Source organism: Acipenser ruthenus, chromosome 48 (genome assembly GCF_902713425.1).
Source record: "Acipenser ruthenus chromosome 48, fAciRut3.2 maternal haplotype, whole genome shotgun sequence".
In the NCBI taxonomy this organism is placed as follows: Eukaryota; Metazoa; Chordata; class Actinopteri; order Acipenseriformes; family Acipenseridae; genus Acipenser; species Acipenser ruthenus.
Window position 1 is genome coordinate 1,052,840 of NC_081236.1, and position 27,363 is coordinate 1,080,202.

Here is a 27,363-nt window from a genome sequence, read left to right on the forward strand (position 1 = left end):
CGGTATTACTGTGTGCATAAGAACCGGAAAGCCAAGCTGAATCCGAAGCAGGTTTCAAGGGGAATGGCTTAAAATAACAGAATGCAAATAGTGTTTATAGTTACTGTGCAGCTAAACAAGATCAACATTATCAAGTGCGTGCGAAGCACAAAGGGACCTCTTTACAGCCCGTCACCGGCTCATTTGACTGCCTTTGTTTTATTGACCGTCCGACACAACAACGCAGTCAATTCATAACTACCTGCGGCAGCAATTTAGATACAGAACACACTGCGTCAAAAACAGGCAGGCTGGTCAGTCCAGCGGTTTAAGAAAAGGGCTTGCTACCAGGAGGTTCAAATCCCGGCTCAGCCACTGACTCCCTATGTGTGACCCTGATCGAGTCACTGAACCTCCTTGTGCTCCGTCCTTCAGATGAGACATCAAACAAACAAGCTCCTATTGGAAGTGACTCTGCAGCAGCAGCAGCAGCAGTTGATGATGCATAGTTCACCCCCTAGTCTCTGCAAGTCGCTTTGGATAACAGCGTCTGCAAATTGACGGATATTTAATAACTGCATTAAACTAGGTTCAATTCAGGTTCCAAAAGGACACTGTGACCCTGGAGAGAGTTTCCTATCTTTTGTCCTAAACGCTGGTCTGCTTGACTCAGTCTCTTCTAGTTTCAGTAACACTGATGAAGGCACTGGAGCCCAAACGTTGGTCTGCTTGACTCAGTCTCTTCTAGTTTCAATAACACTGATGAAGGCGCTAGAGCCCAAACGCTGGTCTGCTTGACTCGGTCTCTTCTAGTTTCAATAACACTGATGAAGGCACTAGAGCCCAAACGCTGGTCTGCTTGACTCAGTCTCTTCTAGTTTCAATAACACTGATGAAGGCACTAGAGCCCAAACGCTGGCCTGCTTGACTCGGTCTCTCCTAGTTTTATTTTGGAATTTGAAGTCAGGACAACACAATAGTTTCCAAGGTAACTTTATTGTTATTTGAATAGACATTTCATAAAAAAAAAAGTTTTTCTTTTATTAAAAAGTTACAAAATCTCACCCCTCCCCCTCACAGAACAACGGATGAAACAGAACTAATTTGAATAGTTACAAAAGGGAGGGGAGGAGAGGGCTGTATAAAAAAAACAACATATATAAAAAGGCAGTTTTCTGTTGGGGGAGGGGTTTAACTCAGCCACACCCTGTGGAGCTTAGCTCCACCTCCTGTTTTGCATAAGGGGCGTGGTTTAATCAGAATCGCTCTTGTCTTCCTTGATGAGCAGTTTTTTTCCTCTCTTGGGCGCCAGGCCCTCCCTCTCCTTGCGGCCGTTTTTATGCCTGCGAGAAAGGGTATAAAACACAATTTAAAAAATAAATCAATAAATCAAAAAAAGGATTAATTTTTAACCTTAAGTTATTTATTTGGCAGATGCCTTTATCCAAGGCGACTTACAGGGTTATAATGCAAGATTAATATTAAAAATAGTGTAGTTTACATAAAATTCAAATAATACCAAGTAAAGAACTAGGATGCAGCAAGTTAGGATTACAGCAATTTATATCTACAGTGAGAGATTAGCATTGCAATAGTGCAAGGATCAGATGAGGATCCAGTAACTAATCTGATAAGGAGCTAGAAATCAAAGCAAGCGGGCTAACATTCAGGCTGTGCAGAGATTCAGATTTTCCAAGCTGTTCCCTGCATGAAGTTTCAAGTTGTTGGGTTTGAATTAATTAAATGGAAACTAGTTAAAAACTTGCCACAACAATGCGTTCCCCTCAATTGCCCTCATTAATTAATCTAATCAATACCGAGCCGACAGTGCGATGGAATACAGAGCTTATCGTAAATCAGACAGATCCACTCATCAGATCATTTCTCTTACCCATTTGATATAACATTATAACACCTTTTCCTCAGAAAGGGGTCATCCCTGCAGTGAATTGTGGGATTGCAGTTCCCAGACCACATATCCTCAGATTAGACCAAAAAAAACTACATATCCCAGCATGCACAGCGGTAGGTCTAAGGAGATGACAGATCACTTGACATTTTCATTTTACAGCAGCAAAACGGTCAGTGACTTGGGAGAAAAAGCTACGTTTGCTTGCAATCCGCTTTTAAACCTCTCAGCGCAGAAGTTGATTGCCATGGATTGCTACTCCGTTGTAAAGGTGAGGGAAGGACGGCGAACGTGCTTGTGGCGTCATTTTACTGCATAGTTAATGCTGTCACGATCTACCATTCCTTTCCATTCAAACCTGCAGGCATCGTGGCACAGAGTCTATCCGTGTATCTGCCTGTATTCCTCTATAGTAGATTATCTAAGTTTCATTTCATGTTCTACTCATTTAATATTTGACTGGCGATTCTGTGTTTTTTATATAAACGCTGTCTCTCCTGCATGTTTCATTTTTAACAATTTTGGCAAAATCTACCATGAACGAGGTTGCTAGTTTTTGGATGACAGACAGGTCATGTTCTGTTCATTTTTTCGTAAAGCGTTGAACTATTACCGTAAAAACTAGTATATAAGTCACCTCGGTGTATAAGCCCCCCTTCCACAAACAAGCCCCCCAATTTTTGAGACAGCAATTACATGAAAAAGCCTATAGGTCACACTGGTGTATAAGTCGCTCCCCCCTTTTTAGGACCCCCTAAAATACCTAGAAAACAGACTTACAAAGGTTTTTACAGTAACTATTGGTTCATTTACATGAAAGCATCTTCAAGGGAATTGCTGTGAAAGCTGAGTCATATGGCAATGGGTTACCCCCCCCCCCCCCCCCCGCACTCACAGCTTCTCTCTGTACTTCTCCTGCTCACTCTGGGGAACAAGGTCTTTCAGCTCCAGACTTTCATTGATGCGTTTCAGCATCTCATACCGCTCCCTGCCGTGGATCTGAGAGAGAGAGAGAGATTCAGGACAGGTGCAGTCAGTCCGGCGAGATATCTTACCCAACCCAACCCGCAGAGCTCCAGTCTCATCTGTGGTTTTGTACAAGGGGAATTTTTCTACTGATGCAGATGCAGAGATAATCCAGACAGGGAAACTAGACACAAAACAGCATGTCCAGTATCTTTGAATAATAATAATAAATATATATTTTTTTAAATATTATTTCAGGACATTTCAGACAAAAGCCCTTCAGATGTGTAGAAAGTAAAGTGAAATCGCAGTAAACCTGTTATTTCTGAAGTGTACTTGTGTACACACACTTAAACAGGAACACACAAATAGGAAAGTGCAGGCACACACATTATTTCTGCAATTCCAATAAGAACCGTGCAGAATGATTTCAAATAGTATAAGTAAAAATGTAACTGATCTTCATTAATTTCAGTGTAATTTGACATGATGGAATACAGAGATGGAAATAAGACTCCTATTGCAGGTTCTACTACCAGCTTGATCAGCCCCAGTGTGTCTAGGTAACAAGCTCAGATGTGTCTTATTATTAAACTCCTAGTGACACCAGGACTGGATCACACTGCTGTGCAGCGGGAGTCTTGTTCTCAGCCCTGTCACATCACAGCATGCCAGGTTGCAGCCTGCACTGCGGGGGGAGGGTAGTATATAAGTCCGGGGGCAGTACCTGCAGAGTGAAGACTTCCTCTTCAGAGCCGGTCCGGCTCTTCTTGCTGGACCCGGGGGCAGGCAGGGTCACCTCCTTAATACCTGTAGGGGGGGGGTGAAACAAGGGGGCAGGGTGCGAGAGAGGGATGAGAAGTCTGGGATGGGACAGCTGGCAGAAAGGGAGCTTTGTACCGAACGTGAAGCCAGTATCTCAACGCTTATGATCTTTACCAGGGTTTATGTGAAGGCACTAGAGCAGGGGGGGGGGCAATTCCGGTCATGGGGGGGGGCCGGTGTCCCTCCTGGTTTGTGTTCCAACTGTACCCTAAATTAATTAATTGCACCAATGAAGTGCTTATTAGAAGCTGTGTTTAACATGCCTGTGTCGAGGGAAAGCGTGTTTGAAAACGACCGCTGGAGGAACTAGGATTTTGACGCCATGGCAACCACACTCCCTTATTTCTATTGAAATGTATTCATGCGTTTACTACATAGTTAATGATTTTTCAATCTGCTATGCCATTCTGTTTAAACCCGCAGGCATCGTGGTACTGAGTCTATAAATCCATTGAGATTTCTTTATTCTTCTGTGTCGTACGTTCTCTCATTGAATTTCTTCTAAAACTACCAATTGGAGGTTCACGTTAGTGTTGAACTCTTGGTTCATTTTCTTTATTTCTTATGCTTGACAGGGGACTCTGTATTCTTTTACAGAACGCTGTTCCTGTCTCGCCTACACTTGACATTTGATATGTTTGATTTCCACAAACAAGACTGTTAGTTTTGCATTGCGGGTATCCTTAAACTTCTGTTTGGGATTTTACCTTTACAAATATATTTGCATGTGCTCTTAGGGTTTTTAAATGTCCTTTTAAAATACATGTGTCCATGATCCACAGAGAGAAAAAGAGGAAGAAAGAAAAGAGAGAAAAAGGAGAGAAAGAAAGACAAAGGGGAGATAATGAGAAAGAAAGAGCAACTCACACAACTTCCTTTTAGATTTGGGTGATGGAAGAGACTCCCGTTGCATTGCAGTTTGATCCATTCCTGGTTTTACTTGGAGTTTAATATTAAGACACACCTGAGCTTGTTACCTAGACACACTGGGGCTGATCAAGCTGGTAGTAAAACCTGGAATGGGTGAAACTGCTATGCAATAGGAGTCTGATTTCCATCCCAGACTGCTGGAACTTACATGGCAGAGAGAAACACACACACACACACACACACACAGAGTCTGTAGTTCACAGGCCTAGCGATCCCCAGTCTCGGGTGAGGCACTCACTGCGCTTGGTGCTCCCTGCGGTGGCCTTGCTGCCAGCTTTCTCCAGCTGCTTGCGGCTGTTCTCCTCTTCGCTCTTGAGATCCCGGCCGGGACAGGCGCAGACGCGCACCTCAAAACAGCGACGCCCCAACAGCCGACCACTGCGCCCCAGAACAGGAGGAGCGAGACAGAGAGAGAGAAACAAATCAGCCCATCAGTGCTCAGCTGGTTCCTAGCAGCCGACTGATCTAAAAACTGTCAAGTGTCCTTTCTGTGTTGAGGAGGGAGCAGAACCGAACACAGTATTGTAAGAGTCCTCAGCGCGTCACACAGCCTCGCCAGTGCTCTACACTGCAGGGTGATTGGCGGTACTCACTCGCTGGTCTCCAGGGTTACGATGGTGAGGATGGGCCGACGGTTCATCCCACCCATGCAGCTGCTGTTGCACATGTAGTTATAGAGCACCGTGGTGCACTCCGAGCCCACCTGCGGACAGACAGACAGACAGAGACAGGGGTTAGGAGCTGTCATTGCAGGAGGGAGCAGATAGAGGGTGCTGAAGAGTAGTATTGAAGGCAGGGATTCATATTATTATTTATTTGGCAGACACCTTTATTCAAGGCTGTATTGAATTAGCTGGCTCTCAGATCCCCAGTACAGCACTAAGTTCTCTATACTAGACTGTATTGAATTAGCTGGCTCTCAGATCCCCAGTACAGCACTGAGTTCTCTGATACTAGACTGTATTGAATTAGCTGGCTCTCAGATACCCAGTATAGCACTGAGTTCTCTACACTAGACTGTATTGAATTAGCTGGCTCTCAGATCCCCAGTATAGCACTGAGTTCTCTACACTAGACTGTATTGAATTAGCTGGCTCTCAGATCCCCAGTACAGCACTGAGTTCTCTACACTAGACTGTATTGAATTAGCTGGCTCTCAGATCCCCAGTACAGCACTGAGTTCTCTATACTAGACTGTATTGAATTAGCTGGCTCTCAGATCCCCAGTACAGCACTGAGTTCTCTATACTAGACTGTATTGAATTAGCTGGCTCTCAGATCCCCAGTACAGCACTGAGTTCTCTATACTAGACTGTATTGAATTAGCTGGCTCTCAGATCCCCAGTACAGCACTGAGTTCTCTATACTAGACTGTATTGAATTAGCTGGCTCTCAGATCCCCAGTACAGCACTGAGTTCTCTATACTAGACTGTATTGAATTAGCTGCTCTCAGATCCCCAGTACAGCACTGAGTTCTCTATACTAGACTGTATTGAATTAGCTGGCTCTCAGATCCCCAGTACAGCACTGAGTTCTCTATACTAGACTGTATTGAATTAGCTGGCTCTCAGATCCCCAGTACAGCACGGAGTTCTCTATACTATAAAGTGTGTGTAATACATATATATCACACACGTTCCATACATACATAGAGTCTTCAATTTACATTGCCTTTTCATTATTTCTCAAATACTTTTTGCCAAGTCTGTTGAATGGTGTTTAGACTAGGAGTTCAGCTCTTCAGTTCCAGCTGACTGACAAACGCAATGCAGGCAGCCAAAGTGCCTTCATGCATTAGTAAGCACCAGCACCCTCTAGTGGCAACAGACATTTTTTACATATTATAAACAGTACATTCAGTGATGTAATTTATGATACAAAGGAATTTCAGACCGCATCCCATAATATTCAGGGGGTTCGGAGTGAATATCCACTGAAAGCGGTTGAAAATCCGAGAACGTTCTCTCAGTGTAAAACAAAACCTGGCGCTGTGAATGATTCAGCTTGGAAAGGGGTGGCATTGCCCTGGAATTGATCAATTATACAGCAATTACAATTACACAGGTGTGCCCGGGATCAATTACAATTACACTGCAATGGCGTTTCATTACAAAGGACTCTATTACAATTGGAACTGACCTCAGGCCTGACAGGAATCACGTTTTTGAAACGGGGTTTACCTGGGGCGACTCGTAAGGCACAAGGACGCTCTGCCTCCTGGTCCGCTGGTCCTCCACATACTGAGCCAGCTGGTTCCCCTCTATCCGGATCAGATGCCCGGGCGGGACAGGGCCTGGCACAGCAACAAGAAGACATTAGCACCCCTGCCCCGGCCGTGTTCTCTACTCCGCTCCCGGGCTTGAAGAGCAAGAGCGGGCCTTGCCTCAAAATCAAACTGCCTTCGGACACGGGGACAAAACCACAGCATGAAGACAGGGGATCGACACCAGGGGTCTCCAATCCCGGTCCTGGGGGGCCGGTGTCCCTTCTGGTTTTTGTTCCAGCTGTACCCTAAATCACTTAACTGGACCGATTTAGCGCTTACTAGAAGTTTAATTGGTCAAATTAAATTAATTTAGGGTACAGTCGGAAACAAAAACCAGGAGGGACACCGGCCCCCCAGGACCAGGGCTGCCCACCGCTGGTCTATACGGAGTAAGGGGGGGGGGGGTTGTTTTATAAAACACAGCTAAGGGGTGGAACGGGTCACTGCGTATCGACCAATCAGAACCCTTTCTTTACATGACGTAACGTAATAGGTGTGTTTGTATCGTGCTGGAAGAGCAAAAAAGCACAGCACAGCACAGCAACGCACAGCAACACACAGCAACACACAGCACCACACAGCACAGCAACACACAGCACAGAGCAGTTCGCTACTTGGTTCTTGAATGAAGGGTGTTTTATAATGAATGAATCCTCCCCAAACTCTCTCAAATCACTTTACAACAATGCAAACTCAAAAGCTCACTCGGCCTGATTGTCGTTACTTACCTGTCAGAGCAGGGGTGTCAAACTCAGCTCATGGAGGATCCGCAGTGGCTTTCGATCCCCCAACCCCCACCCCACCCCACCCCCTGAGCTCTCAATGATTTAATTCTTCTAATTATTTGATTAATTGGACACATGTAACACTTCTCTCCAGGCAGCGTACCTTGAAATGAAGTGCATTTTAAAAAAATCATCTGTGAAAGACCTTAGAAATATTAAAACACGTCCAATTGAGCAAATGAGATCAGTTACGTTAACCGAGAGCTTAAGTTGGAATGAAAACCAGCCGACCCCGCGGCCCTCGAGGGCTGGGGCCCGACACCGCTGTGTTAAAACTCTAACATTTTCCATGACAATGCTCGCGAGCCACACCGTGCCACTTTAAAAGCGACTATGCGCTGCTGTTAGGAATTTTTTTTCCAAATCTCAATGCAACGGTTCTGTATCACGCCGTGGTTTGGGGCGGGCGTCGTACCTTCGTTGTTCTCGGGGGTGCGCTCGTGGTGGGGGCAGCGCCTCACCACCTCGGCCACGTGCTCCGATTTCTTGTAGACGGCAGTGGCCCGGACGATGGCGCCGGGGGGAGGAGGGACCCTCACGTGCATCTGGACCGGGCAGGTCTTGGCGAGCTGGCAGAACAGCTTATTGAGGCCCGGAGAGTACTGGAGAGAGGGAGAGAGCAACACAGCCTGTGTGAGACACTGCAGGACGGGGCAGACGCTCTGAGCGATTCTCTAAAACAGACCAGCTTGACCGAGTCTCTTCTGGTTTCAATAACACTGATGAAGGCACTGGAGCCCAAACGCTGGTCTGCTTGACTCAGTTTAGTTTCAATAACACTGATGAAGGCACTGGAGCCCAAACGCTGGTCTGCTTGACTCAGTTTAGTTTCAATAACACTGATGAAGGCACTGGAGCCCAAACGCTGGTCTGCTTGACTCAGTTTAGTTTCAATAACACTGATGAAGGCACTGGAGCCCAAACGCTGGTCTGCTTGACTCAGTCTCTTCTAGTTTCAATGACACTGATGAAGGCACTAGAGCCCAAACGCTGGTCTGCTTGACTCAGTCTCTTCTAGTTTCAATAACACTGATGAAGGCACTAGAGCCCAAACGCTGGTCTGCTTGACTCAGTCTCTTCTAGTTTCAATAACACTGATGAAGGCACTGGAGCCCAAATGCTGGTCTGCTTGACTCAGTTTAGTTTCAATAACACTGATGAAGGCACTGGAGCCCAAACGCTGGTCTGCTTGACTCCGTTTAGTTTCAGTAACACTGATGAAGGCACTAGAGCCCAAACGCTGGTCTGCTTGACTCAGTTTAGTTTCAATAACCCTGATGAAGGCACTGGAGCCCAAACGCTGGTCTGCTTGACTCAGTCTCTTCTAGTTTCAATAACATAAATAAACAAGTTTTAAGTTAACAACTTAGCTGCACACACACAAAAAAACCCAGATCCATAATGATTGAACACTCAAACAGAGCTGACATTAGAAACACCAAAAGCAACTTAAAATCAGTGACAAAACATTCAATAAAAGACTTTGTCAAAAAGTTTGTCATTTTGAATATTGCATGAAATCAGACTTGTCTCTTACCTCTCCCACCATGCCTGCAGATTAACCCGTCTGATGATGTCCCTTTACAGGGCTCAAACTGCCCCCTCCCCCTATCCCACGGCAATATTAAAGCACACAGGCAAACAACCTCCCTCCTACTCCCTCCCCTCCCTCCTTAACCAGTAACATGTCCAGGCTTGTTCCTCCACTCCCACAGGTGAGCTTGTGGTACAGGAAGTGTGTGTGAGAGAGAAAGAGATAGAGCGCGAGAAGAAGCGAGAGAGGAGTGTGTGTGTGAGAGAGAGAGAGAGAGAGAAAGAGAGAGCGAGAAGAAGCGAGAGAGGTGTGAGAGAGAGAGAGAGACAGAGATAGGTGTGAGAGAGAAGAGTGTGTGAGAGGTGTGTGAGACAGACAGAGAGAGAGACAGACAGACAAAGAGATCTGAGAGAGAGACAGACACAGAGAGAGACAGAGAGATATGCGAGAGAGAGACAGACAGACAGAGACAGAGAGACAGACAGACAAAGAGATCTGAGAGAGAGACAGACACAGAGAGAGACAGAGATATGCGAGAGAGAGACAGACAGACAGAGACAGAGAGAGAAAGACAGGTGTGTGTGTGTGTGTGTGTGTGTGTTTCTCCTCATGATATTAACCACTGAAGCAGAGACTGAAAGGCTCCCCCCCCCTATAATACACTCAGCATGTTGCCTCCCAGGCCACCCCCTTTTAATTTTAAATACACACCCCCCCCCCCCCCAATCCAGCTCTCCAGTCTCACCCCCCTACTTCAAACCCTTTCATACCCCACAGCCCTCAAGTGCACGGTTTCAGATTTGAAAGCGGCTGCGTTTTAAACAGATTCATTTTTGGGCATCGTTCTGGAACAAGGACCTGACCAAAGGTAACGTTTCCTCGTTTTTATTTTTAGTTTAATGAATGATGGTTTGATTTTTTTTTTTTTTGGGGAGGAGAAATATTTGAATGATAAATGATGGTTTATATTAAATATATTGATTATGATTTCATTTTATATATATCTTTTTTTTTTAGTCATAAAAATAGTGAATGTTTTCATATTTTATTTCCACACAAACAGCATCCTCTTTATAATCTAAATAAAATGCTTTTTACATTGTAATATACTACAATATTGGAGATTATAAATAAATAACTTTTTGTAAAATTTCATAATTTTTTTGTAAAATATTTTTAAAAAAAAGTCACTTCTCTTTTTAAACAGCTGAAGGGCTTTTGCCCAAAACGTCCTGAAAATGAGATTTTTTTAATATTTTAAACTTTGTGTACATCTTTTAAAAAACCTTTTCTTTTATATGCCTTCAATTTTGTACACTGCAGTTTTATATATCGTTTTTTTTTTAAATTTAATATATAAATAAAACTGCAGTGTACAAAATTGAAGGCATATAAAAGAAAAGGTTTTTTAAAAGACGTACACAAAGTTTAAAATATTTTAAAAAATCTCATTTTCAGGACGTTTTGGGCAAAAGCCCTTCAGCTTTTTAAAAATAAATGTATATAAAGTTTTTTAAAGAGACAACATTTCGGTTTTCAAACATATAAGACATTAATAACTACAATGTTAAACACTTGTTTTAAATATATTGGCTAAAACAAAAATAAAAATGTTTAGTCTGTAATGTCTCTGTACAAACACACCTTAATAAATATACCTTCCTTCTAACATACTAGAACATTTAAGATGTATAGTTTAATATGAAATAATTTATATTTTAATACAGCGTGGGCAAAACCTGATGTCTGAACTATCTTTGTGACTACTGTCAGGACTTCAAGATCGATTTCTTAATTACAGAAACTCAATATTTATATATATTTAATCAATTCCGTTATAACATTGAAAAGGACATTTTGAAAACTTAACATATTTCATTTTCCAGCCAGGAATTCGTGTTCGTAATATGAACAGAATTGTATGATATTTAAGAAGGTTAAAACAAAGTCAATTAAATATACAAATGCGGACCGATTCAAGTTTGTACAAAAATAAAAAAAAATAACATTTTGAAAAATATTTTAAGATGAAGTAAATCCAGTTCTAGCGTTTAATTTCTACAGCTTAAAATAGGTTTTTGAATTTCATTTTTCAGCGCAGGCAGTATTTAATAGAAATCGGATCTGCCGCCGGGTATATTTTACAACACACAGCTGCAAACATTTACAAAAACTGGCCGATTCTCTCAGTAATTTTTAACAAAAAAGTAAAAAAGGATATGAAAATGAGTGTTCTGGTTACAATGCTCCCAGATTATGAAGGAAAAAAAGTACCACTTGATTAGAAATGCAGAGAATCACATTTTTAAATAAAACAAAAAAAAAAAAAAAAAACACTTTTAACAAGCACTTTATAAAAATAATTTTTTTTTGCCTCTAATATTAGATTTTTAAATTAATTTTACCATCACTTCTTCCTATTTATTTTTATTGTCAAAACGCTTTGGTGTGAACGGCACTATATAAGAAAAAATTAAAAATACAAACTTACTTAAACCCAGTTGATCTTCAGAAACTTCATAAATTCAGAGGTTTGGGTCGATAATTGAAAGTTTAACAAGCTTCCCACAGTGTGATAATCTCATTGAGGGGACATGTCCGGACATGTCTGAATCGAACCCCAAGCTCAATTCAAATCAAATTCGAACCGCGTTTACAACGGCTGACAAAAATAACCGCCAAAACAACAGAGCAGGAATTCATCAGAAACCACGTAAAATAAATAAATTAAATAAAATATGGAGTAATACAAGGCTTCAGTTTGTGAAGAATTAAAAACACAGGGGAGTCCTTCCGGTTTGCTATTTTGTATTCACATTTTGTTGTCATTTTTCATGTTTTAAATATTTTTTTACTATTTTTTTTATTGACAGCACAGTCGTGTACTATTCAAAAATAAAATAAACGTACGATGGTTTGTTTAATGACTCTGATTATGTGTGTTTCATTATTAATATTCGGTTTAATTTCCTGTATCATGGATATTTTTATTTATCATCTTGGAAGTGCCACCAGCCAAGTTAGCCTTTTAAAGTTACACTCTAATGTGTTTTAATTAATACCGTTAGTTTTATAACTGATGTCAATCATTTATTTTTATTTAAATGCGTGTGTGTGATATATATACACACACACACGTACCCCGTCTTTTAAATTACGACTGCATTCCTATCAGATCCTTTTTGAATAAGAAAACTGCATTTACGAGTTCCCAACTTTATTTATTCATTTGTTGGCGGGACAGAGATTAAAAACGCAAATCTAATTTCAGCTAAACCAAGCGTTAATCTTAACCAGGAGTTAAAACACACTTGTAAAAAAAATCCGCCAATGCGACTGGAGCTCAAATTAACCGACCGCCCGCGTCCCAGCGAAACCTCTGCCGTCTCCGCAGTTTAAATACTCGAGAGAAACTCAAAACAACAATATATATATATATTTAAAAAAAAAACAACAAAAAAATCCCACTGAATTTTAGTTTTTTTCAGTATTTCTGTCTATAGTGAAACTTCGGTCATTGAATGAAGTCTCGTTTCTGTATTTCTGTCTATAGTGAAACTTCGGTCATTGAATGAAGTCTCGTTTCTGTATTTCTGTCTATAGTGAAACTTCGGTCATCGAATGAAGTCTCGTTTCTGTATTTCTGTCTATAGTGAAACTTCGGTCATCGAATGAAGTCTCGTTTCTGTATTTCTGTCTATAGTGAAACTTCGGTCATCGAATGAAGTCTCGTTTCTGTATTTCTGTCTATAGTGAAACTTCGGTCATCGAATGAAGTCTCGTTTCTGTATTTCTGTCTATAGTGAAACTTCGGTCATCGAATGAAGTCTCGTTTCTGTATTTCTGTCTATAGTGAAACTTCGGTCATCGAATGAAGTCTCGTTTCTGTATTTCTGTCTATAGTGAAACTTTGGTCATCGAATGAAGTCTCGTTTCTGTATTTCTGTCTATAGCGAAACTTCGGTCATCGAATGAAGTCTCGTTTCTGTATTTCTGTCTATAGCGAAACTTCGGTCATCGAATGAAGTCTCGTTTCTGTATTTCTGTACCCCGCGCTGTTTTGGGGAGGTTCTAGTTCTAGAATAATTCTCTTCTGCACACGAGCCCGGGCTCCCTCGTCACTGATAGGACCTCGCTCTGGCAGGGAGGCGGAGCCACACTCACTGGTCACTGCAGCAGCCGCCCGCTTCTTTTCACTCTGCAGGCTCACCGTGCAGCCGCCTCAGAGATACAGCGTCGGAGGACCACGCAGCTCTGTGCAGCTTACAGGCAGGCACCCGGCCAGACCACAGGGGTCGCTGGTGCGCGGTGAGCGGAGGACACCCTGGCCGACCTAAACTCCGCCCTCGGGCGACGCTCGGCCAATTACGCGCCGCCCCCTGGGAGCTCCTGTCCACGGAGGGCTGTGGAATAGCCTGGACTCGAACATAGTGCCTTTACCAGCTGCGCCACTCGGGAGCCCTGGAATTTATTTACTTAATCATGTAATCGAAGAAACTACAAAATCATATCGCAAAAAAGTCTATACCGGAAGCCATAACACAAGCGTTTAATGTTAGATTTTGTTGAGTATCTGGCAAACCACAAAGCCGTGTGTAATTCAATATGTTAGCTTAACATTATTCAGGAGGTTGCATTTGACTTTATGAAGCACAAGGAGTCTGTTCTATGGGGGGGATTATTATTATTATTATTATTATTATTATTATTATTAATTTCTTAGCAGACGTCCTTATCCAGGACGACTTACAATTGTTACAAGATATCGCATTATTTTTACATACAATTACCCATTTATACAGTTGGGTTTTTACTGGAGCAATCTAGGTAAAGTACCTTGCTCAAGGGTACAGCAGCAGTGTCCCCCACCTGGGATTGAACCCACGACCCTCCGGTCAAGAGTCCAGAGCCCTCACCACTACTCCACACTGCTGCTAAACTTTTGTCCCGAGCTGTGGAAGGATGTGTGTTCTGGCAGACTCCTCCTCCTCCTCCTCTCCCTTACCGTGCAGGTGACAGACTTGGCCGTGCTGGACTGCTGGAATCGCAGCTCGAACCCCAGCTCCCCGGGGTAGTCCGTGGTGGAGGGGACGGTGGAGGCAGTGGTCGCGGTCGCAGTCTCCGAGACGTAAGGCAGGGGGTGCTGTTGCACAAGAGTGGGACCCCCCAACAGCACCTCCGCGCTGCTGCTGCTGCCGCCAATTGCATCAGTCTCCAGGCCGTCCAACTCAGGGAATATATCATCCTACCGGGGAAGAGCCAGGGAAATGCATGTCAACGCTGGGCTAATCACAGAGCCCAGACCGGGCTACAGCCCCGCCCACCACTGGATCACCCCTTATGTAGCTAAGAAACTCTTGGGTTTAGGGAGGGAGGGAAGCAGTGTGGCTCTAGTGGAGCTGAGGAGGGACTGGGAGGGAGGGAAGCAGTGTGGCTCTAGTGGAGCTGAGGAGGGACTGGGAGGGAGGGAAGCAGTGTGGCTCTAGTGGTTAGAGCTGAGGAGGGACTGGGAGGGAGGGAGGCAGTGTGGCTCTAGTGGAGCTGAGGAGGGACTGGGAGGGAGGGAAGCAGTGTGGCTCTAGTGGAGCTGAGGAGGGACTGGGAGGGAGGGAAGCAGTGTGGCTCTAGTGGAGCTGAGGAGGGACTGGGAGGGAGGGAAGCAGTGTGGCTCTAGTGGAGCTGAGGAGGGACTGGGAGGGAGGGAAGCAGTGTGGCTCTAGTGGAGCTGAGGAAGGACTGGGAAGGAGGGAAGCAGTGTGGCTCTAGTGGTTAGAGCTGAGGAGGGACTGGGAGGGAGATGTTCTGTGTTAGGTTGTCTAAACAGGGTGAAAATTAATAAAAAAAGTTTCTCACATTTTCCTGCCAGAATTCATTGCCTCTGGTTCCTCTAAAGAAAGAAACAAAAAGGAATTAATAGAGCCTTCAGTATGGCATCATGGCTTTACAATCAACGTTCTTACCTCTTATTAGCCCTGTTGGCATGATCACTGGCCTCCCCTTTAAAGCTGTGCTGACCAAGGCTCTAAAAAGCCATCTCTTATTATTGAAATTGAAAGAGAGTGGATGTGGCCAAGCTTGCAATAGAAAGCTGTGTTTAACATCACTACAAGACCCTAAGCACAAGCTAGCTGAAAACACTTCACGAAACACTTCCTGAAGGAAGAAATGCTTTTTATAAATTGCTATGAACACACACTCCCTGAAATCACGTCTTAACAAAACAGCTCAATTTCATAAACGCAAAAACGGCTAACGATCATTCAAAGCCAATTCTCATCATCAGGACAAACCCGGGGTTCTAAATGAATTTCATTCAGCACCCCTTTTGAAACGAAAACCGCCCTAGTTCGAACAGCCGCGTGCAAAGGATACTGGGAAATGTATTCACTAGCATTCAGATTAGCGCCTCTGTGCTGTAGCGCTGTTTGGGGACTACAGATCCCATGATGCACTGCGTGTCGCCATAGTTCCATGACGCACAGAAATGAGTGAAACGTGCTCTCATTACAGAGAAGAGGAGGTGTTGAAAGCTAATGCACCTCCGTAGAAGAGAAAGAAATGCTGCTGCAGATTAACATCCCCACAAACACTGTGAGCCGTTCTGAAAAACCAGGATACAACGACACAGGCCTACGAACAGCAGACTGTGGATGCAACTCGCCAGCGTTTCTGATCTGCTCAGTACCCTGCTGTTGAGAACGCCTCGCTTCTGTGGTTTAGCAGCGATCAGAATGCGACACGCAGGTTTCCAGTTGCAATGCATACCTTTTTAAAAAGAGTTCACTTCCCGTCACGCATTTTCAATAAACCGCACAGCGCTTTTAAAAAGTAGAATACTTTTCACAGCTCTGCAACTGAAATTTGATTTCAGCGTTACTGTAACTTCAGCGTGGTGGGCTTGGCTTCAGATTTCTGATAAGAATTACTGATCAGATTAATAAAAAAAAATAAAAGATCCATTCTTATTACTTGAGAGTCGACTATTTTGGCAGTTGAGTTATTATTTAGTAGATGCTTGTAACCAAAGCGACTTACAGAGACTAGGGGGTGAACTATGCATCATCAACAACTGCTGCTGCTGCTGCTGCAGAGTCACTTCCAATAGGACCTCGTTTGTTTTGCGTCTTATCCGAAGGACGGAGCACAAGGAGGTTCAGTGACTTGCTCAGGGTCACACACACACAGGGAGTCAGTGGCTGAGCCGGGATTTGAACCTCCTGTTTATTTTGAAATTCACATGAACGAGAGTCGACTCACGCCCTGCCAGGCGAGTTTGAAATGCACGCTGGTTTGTAAAAAGGGGCTCCGACTCTCGTTTCCTCTCCCCTCAGATACTCACACGATGTTCCACAGCTCCTGGAAGGACTCCTGGCTCAACGGTTCCAGACTGTCAGACACGGGGTCGGCCATCTCGTCTTGGAAATGAGTGCGGTTACCACAGTGACAGGCAAGCCACTCTGCACTGCTGAGGAGGGAGAGAGAATTCAGATCCCGGGATTTTAAAAAAACAAAACAAAAAAAACGCTTCACTGCCACAGAATTGTCAGGGGTGTGGCAGCGAGACTCTCGTTGCAGAGCAGTTTGATCCATTCCTGGTTTTACTAGGTTTTTCAAATCAGGCACGTATAGAAGTTTAAAAAAGGACAATGGGTAATTTGTACATCGATTTGTGGGCCCCTCCGATTCAATTGCTCCCCGTTCAGCCATTCGTGTACCTCAATCACACACAGAGAAACGCGTTCATAACAATATTGATTTATTTTACAGCTTTTAAATCGCAAGTCTGACTTTTTCACTTCCAAGCAGAAGCGACTCCTGAATGTAAATACAGTCACGCTGCAGAAGGACTGTTAGAAAGCGCGTCCCTCCTCAAATACTTTATTTTTCATTATAACTTTAATAGGAGTCGCTTACTAACACGTTTGTATGTCCTGCCTGTAAATGAAAAATTAAGACTGGGTCGATTTAAAAGCCAATTTAGTTGTTATACTTTTTTTTTAAATGAAATCAATTTTGCTATGAACGCGTTTCTCGGTGTTATTGTATTATAACTTGCAATGTGAATGTATTTTTGTTTACGACTGTAAGTCGCCCTGGATAAGGGCGTCTGCTAAGAAATAAATAAATAATAATGATAATAATAATCGGTGTGTGATTGAAATAGACGAATAGCTGAACAGGGATCAATTGAATTAAGGATAGTCGGTAAAACACCGAAAATCAGAATCAGTAATCGGAACACATCTATATATTAGGTACCGAAACCATTTAAGGTTTGGGAATTGTTTTTAAAACACCGGTTACTTGGTGTTTGGATCTTTAGAGAGGGTGACTATGTTTCTAAAGTGTTATTTGTTTATTTTTAAATAGGGATAAGTAGATTTTAAAACACACATTTTGTTAACAGCCGACTCGTCTCTCCTTCAGAGAGAAACGCTCGCTTGTCGTCCATTCGCGTGTACTGACCTCATCGGGTAAAACCATTAACCGTCAACATGGCATACCCGCTTCCACAGCATGAAAAATACGGTTTAAAAAGTTATTGGAGAACGAATGATGAAAAAAAACGCATTTGTTTTTCTTTACTGGAAAAATAAACTTTAAAAATTAACTGTAAACTAATTAACAACCTAAAAGAACTCCCCCGTCGGAAAATACAAATACACTCGTCCAAGTGAAGAGAAAATAGGACGAAACAAAACCAAGTTCACGAAAAGGGGAGAAAAACAGCGATACTTGATTCCCACGCCGTTAACAATAAATGTGTTTTAACCGCATTGGAATTACGTGTGGATTACTGCTGGACTGTTTAAATGACAGATATGAGAATTTTATACCCAAAGAAAGGAAACCAGAAACCGAAAAAGCGAGTGATCCGCCCCCCCCATCACAAAAAATGATGTTTCCCCGGGCAGCACCAAAACAGGAAAGGGAAGGAGGCGACTAGATAGACCAATTGAAGACGAAAAAAAAATAAAATAAAATCAAAACATTTGAATAACGCGAAGAAATTCGATTTTTATTTTGCATTTGTTTTAAGTCTGGCAAAGAAAAGACTAACTTCGGTTTAGAAATATACCGTTTAGCTTTCAACATACCTCCCTCAATATATTTTTTTGGAACCTTCTCTAAAGTTCAAGCCCCGTGCATTTTATTTAAATTTCTTCACATTTTGGGTGAAAAAGTTCGTAATTAAAAAAAAAAAAAGATAAAAACTTACCGAATTAAATATTAAGACGTGATTTATACACAGGCTCTTGGGTAAATAAATAAAAACACACTCCGTAAAAAACTAATAATTAGTACAAGTTAGTAAACTTTGCAACTATCAACGATACTGAAAGAAGCAGATAATTATATTCTTGAAACAAAACCAGCCCAGAATGTGTAGTTCAAATAAATCCTTGAACAGCTTTTATTTTTAAAGTTAGCTATAAATCAAAACTAGACGATATATATATATATATATATATATATATATATATATATATAATTTTGGTTATCACAATCGAACTAGTGATAGTGCGAGATTAATGGATCACTAAACACAGGAAATGTCGGTAAACAGAAAAAAAAACCAAAAAAACAACTTGATATCCGCTACTTTGCGCTGTTCTAGAATAAATGTCAGTGGAAAATTATCACTTGTCCAGTTAAAAAAATAAATAGTTTATCAATAGGTACATTTGCTACAGTGTTTCACACACACACAGACAAAAGTTGCAATGAAAAAAAAAAATCGACGTCCTTCAACTCAACGACTTGATTTTATATTAAGTTTTTTTTTATTCGTACTTTGAAAACAACGAATTAATAAAACAAATACAAAGTCGGTCCCCTCCTCCCCCCCCAATCTGGTGCCGTGCAAATGTGCTGAATAATATTATTACGCGGATACGGTCGGTTGCATTAAACGGGACTACAAAAAGAAACATTCTTAATTAAAAAATAAAATCAAGAAAAAATAACGTAAATGCCAATTAAACCCGAGCTGCTACCAACACACTGTAAAATTAGCAAGTTATGTTTTTACAGCTTCTTCATATTTCGTGGTGCTGGTACACTAGCAGTATCCGCATTATCTCAGCTGTGTTAAAACGAAACGATTGCGATGCAATTTTAAAACATATCGCATGTGATTCTGCTTGAATTAAACACTCACTCAGACTGTTAGGAAATGACTATATTTTTTCCAACAATATGACTCACTCTGTGTATCTCTGCTTCAAAGCGCTGCTTACCGTCAGTCCTGTCCCGCTTTAAACACTCGGGTCAAATGCCCAGGCGAGCTGGTCTGCTACAATGTGTTTGTATTTTTTTCACTCTGATTTTTAGACAGACCTCCACGTTTTGGGGAATCCCCGACTTAAACCGGAGGGGGAGGGGAACCTTGAAGCCCGCCACCGGTCATGTGATTTGGGTTGACCGTATAATCGCGAGAAAAAGCGCAAATGTTTATCCCTAAATAATACACCCCTTTTAATCTCTGCCTGTGTAATGGTGCCATTTTACATACGGGACGCAGTATCGACACAAACAAATGCACACCGATAATGAATCATTCTCTCAACACTACGACGCAGCTTGTTTGGCAGTCCAGTTTGTTTACATATCCATACACTTGTACTTTGCTTGAACAAAAGTTATTGTATTTCTTGCTCTTATTGTATTACTTGTATTGTAACACTTGAAATGTATTTGCTTACGATTGTAAGTCGCCCTGGATAAGGGCGTCTGCTAAGAAATAAATAATAATAATAATAATAATAATAATAATAATAATAATAATATCCTCTGCAGGTAGTGCCCCCTGTTCAGACTGCGCTTGTAGATCTCCTGATCCGCCCCTCCTACTCTGCACTGGACTCGCCTGACCTCAGCACCACGTTACTGGATCCTCAACTGATGTGCTATCCTTGCACTGCTAACATGTCACTGTAGATATAACTTGCTGTAACCCTAACTTGTTGCATCCTAGTTCATATTGTATTCTAGTAGTGTTATTAGTTGCACTGACTGTAAACTACACCTGTATTTAAATATGAAGCTTGCATTGTAACCCTGTGCTGCCCTGTAACACCTGCGTGAGTCGCCTGGGATAAAGGCGTCTGCCAAGTAAATAATAATATTAATTCCAGACGGTTGGCATGGTGATGCGTCAGAGGGGCCACGTTTTGATTGATCCCTGAAGCCAGCATTACACTTCAGCCAAGGCTCGCATTATAACACAGCAAAGCTAGTCCTTGGTTGGTCTCCACCATGCCTCTCTCACAATATTAGCATGCAAAGAACAGTCGCTCTCTTGCAAGGAAAGTCATCATGACCTGCTTTTATAAGCCAGCTCTCACAGAATCAGTTCATTCTAAAAGGGGATGCAAAACATTTCGCCAGAGCTGTATTATCCCATTTTATCTGAGTCCAATATGAAGTGAGCTACCCTCCTGTTATAAAAATCATACAAGCCATCTCTCACCCACTAAGGCTGTAGGCAGGCAGACGAAGCCACTGAAACAACTTGACCTGACAGGGAACAAAGCCAGTCAGAACAACAATGAATTGATTCATCCCAGATACAGGGAGCCCTGGAGACCGGAAATGACACTGAGAGTGATTCATGAAATCTGCTTTGCTGTAATCCTAACTTGCTGTATCCTCTTAGTTCATATTGTATTTTAGCAGGAGGCTGTGTGGTCCAGCGCTTAAAGGATCTTGATACCAGGAGGTTCAAATCCTGGCTCAGCCACTGACTCCCTGTGTGTGACCCTGAGCAAGTCACTGAACCTCCTTGTGCTCCGTCCTTCGGATGAGACGCAAAACAAACGAGGTCCTATTGGAAGTGACTCTGCAGCAGCAGCAGCAGCAGCAGCAGTTGTTGATGATGCATAGTTCACCCCCTAGTCTCTGTAAGTCGCTTTGGATAAAAGCCTCTGCTAATTGACTAAATAATAATAATAATAATAATAATATTGCACTTATTGTAAACTACACTGTATTTAAATATGAAGCTTGCATTGTAACCCTGTGCTGCCCTGTAACACCTGTGTGAGTCGCCTGGGATAAAGGCGTCTGCCAAATAAATTAATAAATAAATACTAATAATATTAATAGAGAGTTAAACCTCCCTCAGTAAAAACGCCATTTGACCCCTAATAAAAGTTTATTTTTTGAATTTGTGTGTGTGTGTGTGTTTTATTTTAATTATATCCCACCTTGTTGACCAGGTCTCTTGGATAAGAGATTTTATTCCACGTGGGGATGTTAATCTGCAGCATTTTTCTTTCTCTTCTATGGAGGTGCATTAGCTTTCAACACCTCCGCTTCTCTGCAAAGATAGTGCACGTTTGCGCTGGTCACTCATTTCTGTGCGTCATGGAACTATGGCAACTCGCAATGCATCGTGGGATCCGTAGTCCCCAAAAACAGCACTACAATACATTTCCCAATATCCTTTGTACTCAGCTGTTCGAACGAGGGCGTTACGTTTAATTCAAACTTTCCTTCCAAAATAATTCGCGCAAACTGGACATTGGTGTCGAGTGAATTGTAATTACATTAAGTCATTTACAATAAGCAGCTGTGAAACGACCTGGATCGTGTAGAAAAATCTTAGTATCAGGAAATTAATTTAATGCGTGTTCATTTTAATTAAAATACTGCACAGCTGTGACCAGAAATTCAGCATCGTCAGCCTCTCTCTCTCTCTCTCTATATATACTGTAGATTGAAGTAATTCTGCTTCATACAGTCGAATGAAACCTGCTGAATAATGTTCCGTTAACATATTGAATTGCACACCGCTTTGTAGTTTTCCAGATACTTAACTAAAAGACTTGACATTTCAAAATCTAACATGAAATACTACTGTACTACTATTATGGCTTCCGGTATGGACTTTTGCGAGATCATTTTGCAGTTTCTTTGATTACACGATGTTTATATATATATATATATGAAGGCACTGGAGCCCAAACGCGTGACTTTTATGAGATGAGAGTTTTGATTGTATTAAAATTATTTCATTAGAATTTCAGTTTAATAGATGCATCGTACAGTCTATTTGAGGGCAGTTTTTAACATTGCTGGAATTATATTAATTGTATTTGGCAGTTTTTAAAATGGCGCCATAATTAATAGTAATTATAATGATAACATGAATTATGAATAATATTACAAATTATCATAATAATAATAATAATAATAATAATAATAATAATAATAATAATAATAATAATAATAATAATGGCCACCTTGGATTAAAATGTTAATTGTTTTTATTACCATATAACACAAGACTGACAAAAATTGAAAAATGTGACATTTCGAAATCTAACATGAAATACTACTGTACTGCTATTATGGCTTCCGGTATAGACTTTTTTGTGAGATCATTTAGTAGTTTCTTTGACTACATGATGTTAAATAAAAGATCAAAATTATGTTCATATAGGTGTTTTTTTTTTAAATTAACGTCTCAATCTTAAAATTCTAGGTGATGCTAAAATCTTGTCCAGAGTCATTAAAACGACTTGATTACTACCCTGCTTTGCATCCAGTTTTTAATGCGAGCGGCGTCTTGAAACAGCTTCAGCCTTCAGTATATTGTTTAGCACGATCTGTCACATATTATACTCATATAAACACACAACTCTCCACTACACTGGACTATATGGCACCCAGCTGTACCAGCACCTGCATCATCTTGTACTCACACTGAAGGCTCCACACTTTGCTGTATTCTATACTGCTCTCAATCATAATTCTATCCTCTGTATCTTGTAGTTGATTTTACTCTTGTAGGTATCCGTATTCACATGGTTTCTTTGTAATCGTTCTTATTTGAAATCGTTCTCATCCATTTATTGGACTGACTGCTTGCTCTTAATGGAGTTTACTCAATAAGCAAATATTTGTACTATAAGTTTAACTGCTGTCAGTCAATATCGCTCTCAAATGTAATTATTTACTGTATTTTTTATTTTCTCTTATTTGATATTTATTACTGACTTTAATGTATTTTCTAACAGCTTTAATCTGTAATGTGATATTTTGTAACAACTGTAAGTCGCCCTGGATAAGGGCATCTGCTAAGAAATAAATACATACATATATATATATATATATAAAGAAAGCTATCGTCTCTCTCAGTTTATGCCAGCCAGCCTGAATGTTCCAACACACCTTTATCCTTCCGATTCAGGACTGCAGAGAGAACCTGGGCTCACACCTGGCGGTTTTTCTTAGTGATCCACACTATTCAAGTTATCCAAGATTCATTTTATTTATTTTGTTGAACTTCAAACTTCTGATCCACGTCCGCAACACGTTTCAACTTTTAGTTTTCATCAGGCGATGAAATACATATATATTTAGTGTGGAGTCGTGGTTAGGGCTCTGGACTCTTGACCAGAGGGTCGTGGGTTCAATCCCAGGTGGGGGACACTGCTGCTGTACCCTTGAGCAAGGTACTTTACCTAGATTGCTCCAGTAAAAACCCAACTGTATAAATGGGTAATTGTATGTAGAAACAATGTGATATCTTGTAACAATTGTAAGTCGCCCTGGATAAGGACATCTGCTAAGAAATAAATTTATATTATATATATATATATATATATATATATATATATATATATATATATATATATATATATATATATATATACACATGATGCTGTTTAAGATGACACATTAAAACAATGATGCAAATTAGGCAACACCGTTTCAAAACGAACAAAACTGTGGGCCTGCACAGGATTCAGTACAGGAAGACAGCAGGCAAGTTTTGCAGAAACTCTCCCTGAAGCAGCTCCATTAAAGAAGAAACATCTGTATTTACATAGTAGTTACACAGTAATTACACGTGTGCAACTTACACAGCATTACAATGTTATTATGCATGTAAATCTGCAGTATATAGGTGCACAATTGCATCAAAAAAAGGTTTAGGGCCAGTGTTATAGCATGCAAAAAAAAATGTACACAATTGTTCATTGTAACTATGCATAATAACATTGTAAGTACACGTGTATTTACTAAGTAACTACTATGGAAATGCATTAAGGGTCTCTCATACTGTGTAAGTGTCACTGTGGATCTGATATTGTCAAATCCAAGTCAGTCATTCTGAGACGCACACTAATTCAGTGACTCGAGAATATACAAATCAAAGAAACTACAAAATCATAGCGCAGAAGCCCCAACAGCAATACAGCAGTATTTCATGTTAGATTTCGAAAATGTCACGTTTTTCAATTGTGGTCACTTTTTCCTTAAGCCTATGAAAAACTACAAAGCGGCGTGCAATTCAATATGTTAACGTAACTTTATCCAGCAGGTTGCATTCGACTTTATGAAGGAAAAATGAGTCAATCCTACATGCAGGGCGATGCAAAACTTCTGGACAGAGCTGTAGGCTCCATTTCTTGTGCAAAGCACCCCCCCCCCACCCCCCCCGTCTGGCAACACATAATGCACTGGATATGAAATATTCTGGTTTGTGAGGCTGGATTAAAAAAATAACAATACAGAGTGCTGGATCAGGGTCGCATCACATGCGATACAGAAATGGGCATCACAGGGTTAAGTATTGATTACATCGGATTGATATTAGGATACCAAGCGTGTAATAGCTACCGAAACGCGACTGTATTGATTGCTTTCGTCTGCTTGACTGTGTTGCATCTAGTTTATCAGTAGCTCAGTAGCTCTGATGTGTAGTACCACGTTAAGCATGTATCTGCAATGATTTTAATGCAGCACAGCTTTCCTATACCACAGCTGACAAAGTTTAAACACTTATAAAAATCAAATTAAAAAAACCGGTGATAGATATATCTTTTTTCTCTGCTATACAAATATATAATTTAAATATCTTCCTTCTTATAAATATATCAAGGACACTTGCAACATTTGTGTCCGACTAATATATTTAAAAATATATTTCGACATAACAACAAGAAAAAAACAGATCATATCTTTAATATAATCGAACGTGGATTTGAGTTCAGTTTGAATATTTTTTTCATGTTGGTAAAATCATTCTGTAATAAACTCGTGCACATGCCTCTGTAAAAACACAAGCAACTCTCCCCCACTTTCCATTAAAAAAAAAAAAAAAAAAAAGGACAATATTTTTAACCACGTGAATTACCGCGTTTATAACGGCGCGAAGTCGCGGGTGAAAATACGGCCGAGAAAAACCAAAAATTCGGACCAGAAAAACAAAATCCAGTTATTTCAAGACTGGAGTGTTTGAGGAGGACAGGCAAGACAGCAGCTGAATTAGAGACCCACCTGCTGCAAACGAAGTCCGGACTAGCCCCAAAACCGGGTTCGAATCCGCCGTAGTCCGTCGAAAATAACGAAAACGTAGCGTTGTCGTCCGCATCCATCTTTAAAACGCGTGATAAATGGCGAAAATAGAACCCAAGCCGAATTTATACCAGAAGAGAAAGGGAGAAGGGAGGGAGAGAGGAGGAGGAGGGGGGTGTGCAGGGAAAACAAGCAAAAAACGTCTGAAAAACGTAAAATAATGTATAAATTACGTCGACGCCGCCAATCGGAAGCCGGAGAATTCTACCGCCGAAATTGGGGTCTTTTTCCCATTGGTTGGTCCCCCCAAATACTCAAATGACATCCCCAGAGTTGTTGTTTTTTTGCACTGCTTAGAGGAAGGCAGAGAGAGGCCTACCATTCAAGAATAAAAGCCTCAGATCCAGCACCGAAATTCCAATTAAATTAAAAACGATTTTATTTAAAGCTTAAAAAAAACACACACACACACATTTTCAGCCCTTCGCTATTCAGAAGCACCTCATTCATTAAAGACAAGGAAATGAGACAAACAGCTTGCGTACGTACCTCCTGTGATCCAGTTGGCTTCATTGAAACAGTGACAAGCTCTCTGACTGAAACGCAAGAGCCTCACTAAACTCAACTGCCTTGCTGTTACAATGTCTTTTGGTTTAGGGAAGATGGCAGCTGGGATCTGCTGACTAAGTTGGGGGTTTTTTTGGTATTCATTTTTTTTTTTTTAATTAGCGGCAGTTAGAAATGCATTGTCACAAGGCAACCCTCCCACATCTAAACGGAAACAGAAACACCAGATCACTCCCTCTCTCTCTCTCTCTCCTTCCCTATCTGCCTCTCTCTCTCTCCCTCCCTTTCTCTCTCTCTCTCTCTCAGTCCCAAGCTCTCTTTTAAACAGCCATGTAATCCAACAGCATTACACCTCGTTTGAAATATGCCTTGTTGAAATTCCCCTTCCGACACATCGACCGTGGTTCAGACCGACGCAGCCACGACACACAGACACACAGCCCAGCCTTGTCAGAGTTTGCTGTGCCGAGTGCAGCCAAGGTAAAAGCTCTTCACAGTGCAGTCAAGCGCAGTTTAACCTTTTGTAGCCAGCTGACGTTGAGGCACAGCTCAGGTGAGCAGAGCAATCACACACACACACACACACACACACACACACACAAAGACAGGCAGACACACACACACAGACAGGCAGACACACACACACAGACAGGCAGACAGGCACACAGGCACACACAAACACACAGACAGATAGACACACAGGCACACACACAGACACACAGACAGACACACAGGCACACACACACACAGAGGCAGACACACAGGCACACACACACACACACACAGACACACACACAAACACGCAGACTGACACACAGGCACACACACACAGACTGACACACACACACAAACACACAGACAGACACACACACACAGGCAGACACACTTAAAACCAGAAACACACACACAAACAAACACAAGCAAACACATACACACTGACTGACAAACACACACCACACACCACACAAACACACACACACACACACACAGGGGGAAAAACACAGACTAACAAACAAGACACACACTTAAAACCAGAAACACGGTCACATAAACACAGGCAAATAGAGACACTGACTAACAAACACACACACACACACACACACACACACACACAGACTTTACCTTTGAATAAAAACCCTGACCTTTTCATTTCTATTGACAGTTAGTTTCCAGAGCTTTTTCGTTTTCAGTTAGAAGTTTTAAAAAAAAACACACAGCGGTGATAACGTTTGACCTTTAAGTCTCCGACTGTTGTTGCATAATTAATTTCGATTCTGGGAATTAAATTCG

General features: G+C 41.5%; 1 protein-coding gene and 1 long non-coding RNA gene across 9 annotated transcripts; one reads left to right on the forward strand and one right to left on the reverse strand.

The window, feature by feature from the left end:
• Positions 1-956: 956 nt before the first annotated feature.
• Positions 957-26,203, reverse strand: LOC117404615 (cellular tumor antigen p53). Of its 8 annotated transcripts, none has more exons than XM_059014399.1 (11): positions 26,056-26,203; positions 16,535-16,660; positions 15,049-15,082; positions 14,201-14,440; positions 8,077-8,263; positions 6,791-6,903; positions 5,203-5,312; positions 4,848-4,987; positions 3,582-3,664; positions 2,784-2,887; positions 957-1,322 (listed from the first exon to the last, which is right to left on the reverse strand). In XM_059014399.1, exons 2-11 carry the CDS (start codon positions 16,603-16,605, stop codon positions 1,232-1,234), a joined length of 1,173 nt encoding a protein of 390 aa, XP_058870382.1. In that variant the 5' UTR covers positions 16,606-16,660; positions 26,056-26,203; the 3' UTR covers positions 957-1,231. The 8 variants fall into 8 exon arrangements, with proteins under 8 accessions (XP_058870382.1, XP_058870384.1, XP_058870379.1 ...); XM_059014401.1 differs by having other exon boundaries at positions 16,535-16,657; positions 26,056-26,201; XM_059014396.1 differs by lacking the exon at positions 26,056-26,203 and adding an exon at positions 19,437-19,568.
• LOC131721154 (uncharacterized) lies at positions 9,355-21,364 on the forward strand. The gene is made up of 2 exons (XR_009319881.1): positions 9,355-10,063; positions 19,996-21,364. It is a non-coding gene; the product is annotated as an uncharacterized LOC131721154 (long non-coding RNA).
• Positions 26,204-27,363: the final 1,160 nt, after the last annotated feature.